The sequence below is a fragment of the Desmodus rotundus genome, chromosome 5 (assembly GCF_022682495.2).
Source record: "Desmodus rotundus isolate HL8 chromosome 5, HLdesRot8A.1, whole genome shotgun sequence".
Taxonomy (NCBI): domain Eukaryota; kingdom Metazoa; phylum Chordata; class Mammalia; order Chiroptera; family Phyllostomidae; genus Desmodus; species Desmodus rotundus.
In genome coordinates, this window is record NC_071391.1 from 122,225,490 (window position 1) to 122,239,158 (window position 13,669).

At 45.9% G+C, this 13,669-nt stretch overlaps 1 protein-coding gene across 7 annotated transcripts in view; it reads left to right on the top strand.

Moving 5' to 3' along the window:
* MTA3 (metastasis associated 1 family member 3) overlaps positions 1-13,669 on the top strand; it is a 158,429-nt gene that overhangs the window by 140,598 nt on the left and 4,162 nt on the right. For 2 of the 7 annotated variants that reach the window (XM_053924349.2, XM_053924351.2), the window contains exons 16-17: positions 1,455-1,601; positions 1,730-2,141. In XM_053924349.2, coding sequence (XP_053780324.1) covers positions 1,455-1,601; positions 1,730-1,905 — 323 coding nt within the window. In that variant the 3' untranslated portion in view covers positions 1,906-2,141. Of the gene's footprint in view, positions 1-1,454; positions 1,602-1,729; positions 2,142-5,155; positions 5,460-13,669 lie in introns of those variants that run through there. The other 5 variants (XM_053924350.1, XM_053924352.1, XM_053924354.1 and 2 more) reach the window with 3 other exon arrangements.

Sequence of the window (13,669 nt, forward strand, 5' to 3'; positions counted from 1 at the left end):
AACATAGGGATGAGTATTTCCTGTGTACAAGACACTATCTAAGTGGGTTGGGGAACACCAAGATGAGTGAGACCTCACCCTCAAAAGTCTCAGTCTAGTGGGGAAAGCACACAGGTTAGGACAGTTAAACAAAGGGGTTCTACAAAAGAATTACAGGTAATAGGCATTGGGCACGTGGAGGAAGAGTAGTTATTTCTGATGGGTGTTAGGGCAGCCTACGTGAAGGAAGTAATAATTGATCTCAGCCTTGAATGATATATAGGATTTGAATTGATAGAAAAACAGGAAAAAAATATTTTTCCCTTATGAGGCCAAGAGAACCAAATAAAAAAAGGCTTTAATGAGTTAAGAACCTGAAAAGCTTAGGGAACGCAGGCTGGTTTGGTCTGGATGGAGCATAGAATGTGGGGGTTGTAATTAAAAATGAGGTCAGCGGACCTTCAACACCATGTTGAAAAAAAAAATCAACACTATATTTTACTTGGTACTTGGTCCATTTCTAAATTTTGGCAGGTGCAGGATTTTGACCAGAACAAGATACAATTCTAAACAATGCTAAGTCTGTAAGTCTATAACGATGCTAAATGAAGGCTCTTTCCAAATTTCAGTAAGCGAGGCTGTTCTCTTGGCCCTCACCTGGGGAGACAGGGTGGCTTGTGCGTAACTGGCACACTGGGTGTTGACTCAGAATCAGCGAGCAGGTTTAGCTCTGGAGGTCCTCAGATTCCAGTTCCTGTAGTGTTGCAGTTTTCGTCCATCTACTCCGTCTAGAAAGTGAATGGTTCCGGGCAGTGTGCCTGACAACAACACGCTTCACTTAAACACACATATACCACATGCACATTACAGTTTTGTGATACATCTCGGTTCAAGCTTTTCTTCTACTGCTTCTTGACTCCAGTATTTGGAGTTTGGTGTCAGATTTCATGTCTATCAAAATGCTCTGGGCTGGGAGTGATGGACCTGGTCCTAGGCCCTGCTTGCAGAGCCAAAGGAGGAATTCTGTTTTCCACCAGATCCCTTACTTGCTCAGCGCTGGTTTGGTAGAACGCAGAGGTAGTTTCTCAGAGGCTACGTCTCTAGATAACTTCTGGATTGCTAATACCTTGAAGAGTCAGATGCCTTATTATTCCCATAGTAAAGCTTGTATTTAAGTGATCTTCTATAGTGGTTTTTTTCTTTTCTCCCATTCTTTTTTTTTTTTTTTTTGTATTGACAACACAAAGCTCAGAGCTCCAGCTAACGGGGAAGAACCCACTCACTTTGGATAAGTAAAGCAGTCATGGGAACAGCACTTGAAGCTGATTAATTATGCAAGTTCTTGAAAACAGGCTGGCTCATCAGGGACTCTCTGCTCATTGAGAAATAAGATGTGCGCCTATTAGCCAGAGACATTCACACAGAGATTTTTAATACCGTGTTCTGAGTTGAGAAACCTTTCTCCCCCCTGTCAGAGATCCATCCTTCGAAGAAACCTAATGTAATCCGATCTACACCGAGTCTGCAAACCCCAACTACCAAGCGGATGCTAACCACCCCGAATCACACGTCGCTGAGCATTCTGGGGAAAAGAAACTACAGCCATCACAATGGCCTGGATGGTATGTAAGCCTGGGAACACAGGGGCTGTTCTTTTTAAAATTTTAAAAATTGATTTGAGAGAAACATCAGTTTTTTGTTCCACTTATTTATGCATTCATTGGTTGCTTCTCCTATGTTCCCTGACCAGAGATTGAACCTGCAACCTTGGTGTATCGGGACAATGTTCCAGCTAACCGAGCTACCCGGCCAGGATATGCAGGGGCTGTTCTGGGAGGCCAGGGACCTTCTCCCCTGGCCAGTTCCAGGCATCATCTGCCAAATCTAAAAATATATAACAAATGGGTTCTTCTGCTCCCTGATTGAACTAAATGGGTGGTAAGGGGAATAAAAGGGAAGGTGGCCCTGTGCCACAGTGAAGCTATTTGCCAGGAGACATTTCTCCATCTCTTCAGGAGGGACGTGTTTGCTCCCATTTCCTCTGAGGAGGCTTGTTGGGAGATAAAATGTGTGTTTAGCAGGTGGCCTCTGCTGGGTAATAATGTTCTTGCTGCAATGCACACTCACTGCTCATTTATGTTTCCTTGAGCAGACGGGATTACTTCGCCTTCTGTCTGAGACAGTAGTGCTCTCTGGGGGTTCTTCAGCCTTCCATGGATTGTTTTGGATTTGGCATTTGTCCCCTACTTCTTTCATCTTATAAATTTTTTTTTAATTGCTCAAGAGCGCTACAAATCATGAAAGGAATTGCCTAGGTGATGTCCTAAATACCGAAATAATAATTTGTTTCAAATGGAAAACCTGAGAACTCTCACCTTTTATCCAAAGCACTTCTCTTGGGCTTGGCCATGTAATGACTCTTCAGGTGGAATTGAATTATGTTCCCAACTGAACTATAAACACAAGCACAATGCGTCATCCAGGCAATACATACCGCTCATTTCAGTAGCCCTGGACTTTGAAACTGTCTGGATGGTTTAAATGTTGGCATTTATTTAAAGCCCTTTCCAGGCTTTTCATGTCTTATGGAACTCTCAATTCCTTCAGTGACAGTAAATTATTTATAATGAGGCCCTCGAGCAAGCATGTGAAACAGACCTGCAGTAATAATTTTTCATTGTGTGTTTTTGGGGGCCGGTCTTCCAATGGTCATTGCGATGTCAAAATGAATAAAAAATTCAGGGTGAGGAGTGTAGTTTGCATTTATGGGCTTATCAATGCGTTGTCGATGTGGCTTTCAAGAATTTAATTTACACAGTAATCTTGCAGGACACCTTCCTTGCTAATGAGAACATCAGCCATCCTTGCCACAATATGCCTAACGCCTAGTCAACGGGAAACCGAGGAACAGTTGTATCAAAACTTGGAGACTGGATTTCTTTCCAGCTTTTCCTTGCCCATAGCCTGGGGCCTTTGCATTCAGGCTTATTTACAATTAGGAATCTTTCTTTCCCATTTCATCACTTCCCTGGCCTCTGTAGGTTTATAGCCCTACTGCAGAAAGCAAAAAGTTCGTTCTGGTTCATGCGGTATATATGTGTCAAATGAATATATATACATTCTTTATGGTGAAAAGTTTTTTTCCACTCACACCCTGTGGTCATGGTCACTAGGTCCCAGTCCTTTATTGCAGCTCCTGTTCCTTGTTCCTTGTATCACAGGTACCTATCTCTTTGGAATTTCTGTTAAAAAACGCTCCCTTGTAGTGTTCCCTCTGTGTGGCTGTTTGGCCCATTTCCTTCTGAATGAATGCTGCTAGAAGGTCATTGCTTCTCTGCTCTGAACGGGAGGAATGGACAGAGCATTAATGAGTTCCTGGGGTTATGTTGACTGAGACCTTCCGCCTTATAGAGGAAAAGGCACTTGTTTCATTTTCTGAAGAGGCCTAGCTGTGGAAGCACTTTTTTCTTTACGCTCCATTTGTCGTTGCTCTCCTGGCAGAGCACAGCAGGGAGGGCTGACGCCCGTTCCTCACCTGTGCTATCCCATTTGTCCGCAGGACAGGAGGGAATTTAATGTTTTGCATAACATTGTATCTCTACTGCCTAGCACAGTCCCAGGAACTTAGTAACTGATTCTCAAAAAATGTTAATTGAATAAATGAAAGTGATTGAGAAAATGAGACCTAGAGAGGTGAATTAAAATGTGCGCAGTTACCAGGTACCACAGAAATGGATTGGGGTTCCCCCTTAGGTGTGGCTGATTTCAGAGGCGTTCTTCCACCCGCTGTTGGAAATGAAGTTGTGGCTCTCAACTGCGCTGTATTTGTCAGCAAAATAGAAACCACCTAAGTTATTTTAAGAGCTAATAAAAGAAATCAACGTGACAGGTACTAGAGGACAGGATAGTAAGTGGGGCACGCAGGGCTGGTGGTGGTAGGATTAGGAGAGCAAACAGAAGCAGCTGGGGTTGGGAGCTCAGGAGGGCTCTGAAGAGCTGGAACTCAGACCCCCAGCAGAGAGCCCTGTTCGGTCGGCGCCAGCATCTCTCAGGAGGTGTGATGAGGCTGGTCTGGGCACGTGCAGTAAAGCGGAGCACTGAAACAAACCTCTGCTGCTACCTGGGGCCACGCTGACAGGGACAGAAAAAACCCAGTCCTTTCTCTGTCCTTGGGTCTTGCAGGCTCCCTCTAGCGCCCTCTACTGGTGGTAGCAGGGAGCCTGGTGGCAAAGGAGAAACCTGTTAGCAGAATCCAGCCCCAGCATCCCTTCTGTCTAGCACAATGCCTGGGACTTAGCAGGTGCTCAATAAACATAAACTGAATGAAGGGAGTTTAGATAGATGGATGTGGAGCTGAGAAACGAGTGTAGGAGAAACATACATTTTGGAAAATGTCCCCATTTGTGTATTCCCCGTGGACCTTTTCCTTGGGATAATGGGTCTGTTTCTTACTTCTTCGGGATATAGAGCCCTGAATTTCCAAAGTGAACTCAAAGAACCAGAAGAAATGCCAGGTTCATCGTGAGTTTTCATGGGATAGTTAATATTGACATATGCTGGAACTGATAGATACAAACCCATGGGAAAGCCAGGCCCTGTGTGACTCAGCAACAAAATCAATTAGCACGGCCACTTGGTCATCAGCAAGTCAGACAGACACACACACACAGCAAACAGATGTTGATGGACAGAACTAGCTGAACTGGAAACGAAACCTGATGGTACTGAAACATGCAGGTCTCTCGGCCTCAGGACCTCCTGTCCCCCTCAGTGGCTTGCCTCCTCCGCTCGCCATCTGTCTTCTGGCGGAGGCTCTTGATGATCGGAAGAGTCCCTGGATTTCTGCTGGCAGGAAGGATTTTAAACAATCAGGGACAGCTGCCGATTGTCTTCCTGAAAGTCACTGTCTTCCTCCTGGCCCCAGCCCGTTAAGGCCCGGTGCGACTGCTGGCTGCCGGTGAGTCAGCTCTCTGTGTGCTAAGTTTACACCTTGTCACCGGGCCACACGCAGACCTCCGTCACTGCCCTCGGCACTCAAACTCTGAGGGTAAGGCAAAATCTGCACACATAGAAGCCCCATTATTTGGGGTCAGTAATGCTAGGAAGAGTGAAGTTTCAAAATATAGACCTACCTGGTACCTTCTCAGTCCGGCTGCACTTCTGCCTCTCCCCTCAGGCTGTTGGCCCAGGGCTGTGCCGCCTGCAGTCACGGCGCTTTCCAAATCCCATCCACGCCATTCCGGACTTACGGGTGCTCGGGCGACATTTTCATCGCCAGCAAACAAGCAGCTACCACACTCAGCCTACTTGGTGAGCTCCAGGTGGCTGTGAGGAGAGGAGGCCCTGCGATCAGGGAGGGAAGAGCCGTTGCTGGAAAGCCTTTCCATGTGTGAGAGCCAGCAGGAGGGACAGCGGGGAGGCGGACTGTGTGCCATGGACGTCCGCAGGTTTGCAGTCACATGGGATTAATTGCTGCCGTCGCCGATTATTTCCTGTGTGGCCTTGGATGAATCACTTGGTTTCCTCTGTAGATCACAGAAAAATAATTTTTTTTGCCTTAATGGAGTTGTTATAATGATTAAAAATTCTTCATCTACTTTATATGACTTGATCTTCTGAACACTTTATGAGCTAGGTGTTATAACCTGCATTTTATATTTTTATGATTTGTTATTTTCAATTTTTAAAAGTTTAGTTGCATTTGACAGATAACATTATATTAGGTTCAGGTACACAACACAGTGATTAGACATTTATATAACTTACGCAGTGATCCCCTCAGTCAGTCTAGTACCCACTTGGAACTGGCATTTTAATAATGAAAAAAACTGAACAACGCTCAGAGAGGTTAAGGGGTTTGCCCCAAGTCACTCTGCTAGCAAGTGGCAGAGATGAGATTTAAACTTCAAGTCTGGTGTTGTTTTCCCCAGGGCCAGTAAGGCCCAAATTTACATGTTGAGTGCGGCAGGTACCTGGGAGATGTGGGAGTTTTCTGTGTGCAGGAGATGGGCGTGTTTGTAAATACAGAGGGGAATACAGGGGGTGTTTTTCTTTGTTCAGACTGTGGAGTGTACGCCATCATTGTCTAATAAAACCCTTCACTTCTTTTCCTGGCTCTCTGAAACTCCTCTGCCCATATTATACCCCCTTCTTTTTCTGGAACTTAGGGCATAGGGGCTGTTAGTGTCAGAAGAAAGCAAAGAAAAGAAAGAAGGGAAAATCCACAGAATCACCTAAAGGTGAAATGTGTTTAAATGAAATTATATGCTATTTCCAGCATTGACTCTGACCTGTAGTAGATGTCCATTAAGTGTTAAGATTCCATCCCCTCCTTTAATGAAGAGCTACTATTGAAGTTTTATTTGGAAAAATTTTGAGATACCGACCAAAGATTTTGTAGTCTCAGGTGAATTGTATATAAATAAAATGTCCATTCTTTTCTTAAAACTACACTAACTTCTTAGCTAAGAGATTGATTCTCAAAAATGACTCATGGGTTTGCCCAAAGGTAAATGATTGCCCATTAGAAGGCGCAGTATCTATAAAGAGAAATGGCCCTCGATTAAGTGATTTGGAGGGTGATTGAAGACTGGAAATTAGATTTATAGAGAGTACTCACCAAGCTTCCTGCAGGCCCCTGTAATGAGAGACCCTGCGGCACAGGGGGCGGGACAGAGTGATCCGCAGTCAGTGGAATCTTTTCAGGGTGAAGGCCGAGCCAGAAAAAGAACTCCTGGGGAGCAGCGGGGCAGGTGAGCTGCAGGGGTGCCTCTCATCCTCCCCCGCCCCTCCAAGAAAGTGCCCTGGGTTGCCCCTACTGTCACATGCTTGAGTTTTGGTCCATCAGCACATCTTTCATTCCCTGCACGGGGACAAGGCGACTCTGTCTCTGTCAGTGGGGGCCCTTCAGAACAGACTGTGCTGTGTAGTGCCATAGACCAAGGGAGACCTGTGTCAACTGCAGGGGCCCTTCAGCCTTTTCTGAGATGACACAGCTTTGGTCCCAGGAGTACTGCTGGAGCGGCACTCGGCGTGTCAGGAAAGCCGAAGTGACAGGCTCAGAAGAGAGGTATTTTCAGTGGGACCGAGTCAGGGCATCCGAGCCAAGGAAATTGATGAATTGTACAATAAGCCGCTTTTTAATCTGCTCTCCTCCAGTTTATTTCCCCGGGGGTATGCGAGTCCACTGGAAACCTAGTTTTGTTTTGTTTTTCTTACTTGTTTTCTGCACTGAGTAACATTATTTCTCTCACTCTCCCACGTAGAGAGGGCATCTAACGTGGATGCCTCTAAGTACAATGTTAGGGTGTCAAGACTGTCCTCCTGATGACTTGTTTCTGAAATCAGTGACTCCACAATTTCAACTGTTTCCACCCCAACCCTGGGGATGGGGAGGTGGTGAGGGCCCTCGTACCAGGAGAGAGCGCAGGGCACGCATCTGCTGTCTTCACACATCCCAATAATAGTAGGCTGCAGGAGCAGCTGATGGCCCTCCTAGGCGTGCTTCGGCCCGGCCATTTCCAAAGATTACAATATTGTTGAATCTTCTAACACATGGTTTATGGAAGAAGATCGAGTACCCCCAGACTCACCTCTGGTCTCCTCGTCTCAAGGTAGAATGTTATGTAACCTGGTTAAATACATAAAAGAACTGTCAAGATTTCTTGTTGTTTGTTTTTCAGTATTTTTGTAGATGGATCCTTATGGCCACAGGGTTCACCGAATGTGAAGCAGTCATAGCAGAGTACCGAATGTGTCTGGAGAGCACGGGACGGTTCAAGCGTTATCTGAGGGCAGTGGATGGATATTCTCTCATACTGTGAGGTCGTGGGGTGCGGGTTGTAGCGGAAGGCAGACCCAAGTGCATTAGGCAAGAGTAATCCACTCCTTGGTGTTTTGGCATATTCTGGTAGGATGTCAAATTAGCCACCTCTGGGGCGATGCCTGGGTGTACTAATACTGAAGGCTCTCCTGGAGAATACCCCTTCCCTGTCCCTGAGGGAAGTACTGGTGTGGGAGCCTGCAGGAGGTCTGTGCATACCCATGACTCTCTCGGTAGTATGGAGGTCTTAGAAGAGTGACAGAAGTCCATGGTAGTTAATGTGGCGCCCTCAGCTGCGAGGGCCAGCTCTGGCCTCCTTGAAAAGTGTCTCTATTTACCTGTATCGTTACAAGAGACCTTTTTAACCAACGCGCTCCTGTGAACTTCCATTCTCAGTGACATGTATTGTAGAAGGTGAACCTCTGAGAAAGAAAGTGAACCTCTGATTTGAAGGCTTGGGTCCCCAGTTTTTTGGGTGGGGAGGAATAGATGCTTGGGAAAGGAAAGGGAAGAAACAGTAGAAGGAAGGGTTGGGTCCCTGAAAAACACTCTTCTTTGGAAGAGGTTCAACCCATTCATTGAAAGAACAGGCACAACCGTCTGAACACCCACGGGGGCACCAGCATTGGGTGCCCCAGGGAAGTAAAGACCAAGCCCCCCAGCCAATCGATTGAGGCATCCCTCCAGCAGTCTCTTTGGGTCCCAGTGAAGAATCGAGAAGTCTTCTGAATCTGCAGAGTCCCCAGGGCAGTGGAAATGGAAAGATTTGTCACAGTCTAGGTGATTTGGGTCCCCCACTGGGTTCATTTTGAGGTTCCCAGCCTTGCTCATTGTTATTTTATTCCCGTTTCCTGTTTTTCCTTCCAGATGACTGAGCACTCTTTAAGCTCAGAAAACATGAGAGTTATAATCTATGCATTTTTCTCCTTCAACCCGATACTGATTTTTATTTGCAACTATTTCCATATTAATAACTATGGAAAATAATTAATGTAAAGCTGAAGAGCAAGCCCGAAGGCAACTCTATTAGACAGAGGCGCCTAAAGAAGATATCTGAGAAGACTGTTTTTGTGACTGTCGGACGGCAGCCTCACTGAGAGCCCGCAGGAGCCCTCGGGGCCATCAGCAAGCCTGGGCAGTAGGGCCGACTGCAGGGAAGGCGCCCGAGCCCAAAGAGTCGGCAGAAAAATAGTCGAGATATTAGATATTGGACTCCTTCACTGGTCCTCTGGTGTTCTTCTTACTTCTCTCCAGTTTTCTTTCTCTGTGTCTCTGCTTTCTGGGAGACTTTCTCACCTTTATATTCCAACCAGATTTGTCTAGTTCTCCCTTTGGTTTGTCAAATTTTGCTTCATGTATTTTGACGCTCTGTTATTGAGTGTATGTGTATTTAGAATTTTTGTCTTTTTGACCTTTTTTAAAAAAAGAGTTTATTTGTTTTTAGAGAGAGGGGAAGGGAGGGAGAGAGAGAGAGAGAGAGAAACATCGATGTGAGAGAGAATTGTCATTGGTTGATGCTCATAAGTGCCCCGACTAGGGACCGAACCCACAACCCAGGCATGACCCTTGGCTTTGTGGCATGACACCCAGCCAACTGAGCCACACTGGTCTGGGCTGTCTTTTTGACCTTTTTATCAGTATGAAATAGTCCTCTTTATCTCTGTTAACACTCCTTGTCTTGAAGTCTCTTTTGTCTGATGCTACTATGATCACACCAGTTTTCTTTTTCTCTTGTTTTTAGTTTGTTTAAATGAATTTTTCTATTGATTAAACTCCAAATAGAATGATTCTTACAGCATCTCTAAAGGCAGCACATGCTGTTCTAGCACAGATTTTTTTCAAACCCTATAGGGCCATTTTCCATGATCATTTCTTTTTAAAATAGCTTTATGGAGGCCTAATTGACATTCAGTAAACTATACACATTTTAAAATGTACAAGTTGATAGGTTTAACATGTGCATATACCATCACCACAATCAAGATAATAAACTCATACATCTTTCTCAAAAATTTTCTTGTACCTCTTTATAATGTGTTCTCGCTTCCTTCCTGCCTCCCCCACTGCATCCCAGGTGACCACTGACCTGCTTCTGGTCACCACGGAGGAATTTACGTTTTCTAGAATTTTATATAAATGGAGTCATATAGTAAGTACTCTGTCGGTCCGAGCAAATTTTAGAGACCTGTCTTCAAGGTCACTGGTTCTTTTATAGTGTGAATCTGCTGTTAGTCCCATTTAACAAATTGTTCATTTCAGATTTTGTACTTTCTCAGTTTTAGGATTTCAATTTAGTTCTTTTATATACCTCCTAAGATACATCCTCTCGTCAACCATTGTATCCATATTTTTATAGGGTCTTTAACATACTTACAGTAAATAGTTTGTCCATGTCTGCTAATTCTAACATCTGATTCATCCATTGATCATCTAATGACGGCTTTTTCTTTTGGTTATAGATTGCATTTTCCTGCTTCTCGGGTCTAATAACTTTTAATGAACACTGGTCAGTGTGGATAAAGTGTAGAGACTCTGGTTTCTGTTAGTTCTTCTGCGGACTGTTGAGTGTGGTTCTGCAAGCAGTTAAGTGGCAGATCACCTTGATTATGCAGAGGCTTGGTTTGAAGCTTTATTGGGTCTATTTGAGTTTTTCTCTTAGTCCCATGAGATATCGATGGAAAAACCATATTGTTTGCCCAGCCCCCCTCACTCTGAAGAACCTGAATTCTAAACACTGTCTCCCCAGCACTGGACAAGCTGCTGACGTCGCTGCTCGGTGTTAAAACAGCTAGCCTTCCAGCAGCTGTTTTCCACTGGGCCCCTTGTGGTCTCACCTGTACATGCCGAGTTCAAAAATCCGCCATTGATTTGAAGCCAGTGTGCAGGTAGTTCAGGGCTCCCCCTTCTGCGCCTCCTTTCCAGGCTCTCCTCCTTCCACTTGCAGTTGTACCGGCAGCCCTGAACTCTGCCTTCTCCCTGAGGATTCCTCACCCCAGCCAGACTGCGGCTTTCTGCACGAGCACGTTCCCCCTGTCCCGCGTGGAAGTGCTCACAAGGGAAAAGCCAGCTGAGCGGATCTCCCCTAGTCTCACTTTTTTCCAAGGGTCCATCTGCTCTAGTTTTTGCCTGAATTTGGTTGCTCTCCAGCACCTTCAAACAGTTATCCAGAGTTTATCACCATTATTGACTAGAGAGTTAGTTCAGTATAAATTAGCCCACCATTATAGGAAGCAGAACTCCTCGGTTCTTTTATGGGCTCCAACTTGCTTCTCTCAAAAAAAAAAAAAATGTTAATGGTGTCCTGTTTGTGTTTCATGGATACTTATCTTTGCCTACTTCTCCGAGGATATTAATGATGATGCTTTTTGTTTTTTAAGTTTTCTTCTCCATGAAGAGTCTGATTCGTCTAATTTCTTTCTCTTGTCCTTTGTTTTGGTTGCTAACGTGTGTTAGAGGGTGTTTTCTGGTGACCTTCTGTTATCTGAGGTCAAGAGTAGATTAATGTCAGGTTGAAAGGTCTGTGCTCCCGCTTGTGGGTGGAGCCTGTAGAGCACTTCACAGTGTGGTGATGGGGGCGCTGTTTACTGGACACGCAAGTGCCAGTATTTTTAGGTCTTTTCTCACGGGCTGGTCAGATTCCCCAGGAAAGATTCTTCCCATCTGTCTCAGTCTGGTCAGGCTGCTACAACACAAAATTACTATAGACTGGGTGGCTTATAAACAACAGAAATTTATTTCTCACAGTTCTAGAGGCTGAGAAGTCCAAGATCAGGGTGCCGGCATGGCTGGGTTCCCATGAAGACCCTCTTCCAGGTCACAGACCCCCAACTTTTTGCTGTGACCTCCTGTGGTAGAGCGGGCTGGGGAGCTCTCTGAGGCCTCTTTTACAAGAGCGTGCATTTCATTCGTGAGGGCTCCGCCCTCACCACCTGTGCTCCTCCCTTATCACGTGGGTGTTAGGACGTCAGCGTATGAATTTGGGGGGGGACACAAACATTCAGACCATTGCACCACCTCTTCCCCGAGGGTGAAGGTTTAGCTGCCTGAATTCTGGGAGCTCCGTGGGGAGAAGGCGGGAGGTCTCTCACAGTCCAGTACTTCCATTCACCCGATCCCTCAGTTTGGGAATTGGTCACCCTGCCCTCAACTGTGCTTGGCTTTCTGGTGTCCCCTAGACTTGAGACCTTCTGCTCAGTCCTCTTCAGAGAATAAGCATCCAAGCCTGTGGCAATTGCCTAAGGATATGCAGTCAGGAGAGCTTCTAGGGGTCTGGCCGCCTCTCAGACAGCCTTCATGTAATCTCCTTTGCCTCAGTTTCCCTTGCCCACTTCCAGAGTTACCTGGTGTCAGTTCCTGAGCCTTTGAGCATTCTTTGGACAAAGTAGGTTCTCGCTCTGCCAACTTCAGGTTTGGCTTTCTTGTGTGGTCTGCTATCCACCCTCCAAAATCTGCTGGTGGTTTCTCCTCTGGGTGTCAGAGGGAGGGAAATTAGCAGAGAAGGCATCAGCTGGAAACCTTGAAAAAGGTTACTTTCATTGCATTGGTTGGTCGGAATACAGAATCTTCAAGTCCATGGACTCCCAGTACTTGTGAATATTCGAACCCATAGGGACAATTTTGTGAAAAGCAAAGTAAGTGCTCATGAATCAGGGTTAATATAGACAAAAGCAGCAAATGTAGATTAATGCATTTGAGAATTGATCAACAAAACAGGAAATGATTTGTAGTTTGTCGTCTAGGAACGAGACCGGAGAATCCGTGTAGATTTTTTCCTGGAGCCTCAGCCAGTGCTTCCATTCTAGGGGCCTCAGGGTCTGGGTCCCTGCATGTGGCTCTCATTCTTTCTTCAAGAAATGCAGTGGGGTGAGGGAACTGTGCAGCGGGGGGAGTGAAGTGATAGCTGAACAAGGGCAGGTGCTGAGCACTGGGATTCTTCAGCCTAGAATGCAGAGAGCTGTCAAATCTCAATGTAAAGCCCTGGCCCCTGTGGAGAAGGCAGGTGTGAACCTGGGTGCCGGAGACCTAACTTCGGGGGGGAGGGCGTCGCTTTCCAAACTGGAGCAGGTGAGTTTAGTGGCAATAGATGAAAGCACCGTTTACTGTGGCAGGCTGGACACTCGGGGAACTATTACAAGTGGCTCTTCTGGCAGTTGGCTTAATTCCGCTGGGGTTTGGATAAAGGAATGAATGACAGAAGCTTACCTCTTCCTCCCTACCTCCCCCCCAAAATATAGAGAGAGACACTTCTGAGACATAGTGAGACATATATAACCCTTAATTTAGACCCTGAAGAGGACAGACAGTGTGCTAGATGGAGAATGGTCAGCTTGGTGTAGTAGGAAAAACTTGACCTGACTCAAAAAGATCTGGGTTCAAATCCTGACTCCTCAGTTTACTCACTGTGTGACCTTGAGCAAGTTCCTAACCTTTCTCACCCAGACAAGGTTCTGGTGAAAGTTAAATAAGCCTGTTACCTAATCCACAGTAGGCTCAATAAAGCGAAGGTTAGCCTGATTCCCAGACCAAAGTATCTGCGTTTTTCTCGAACACATATTTGCTGGGCCCTATCGAATACCAGGCTGTGTACCTGTATCTCCCCTATTCAGAAAGGCTCAGGAAGTGAAGGTGCAGTTCTGTTCTGTCCTGCAGACCTTCCTCAGGATGGCGGGAGGCTATGAAGGTGAGTGTCCCTGTGTCCTCTCCTGGTGGCAGGCGGCGTGCTTGATGGGAGAGTATCCACAGGCCACCTTGGCAGGATCACCTGATCCCGTCTCAGCAAACAACCCCTGCTTCCCTCCTAGATGCTTTCCTACTAACCAAGCCAAAGGTTTCACAACCCACTGATAATACCAGACGGGGATGTTATGG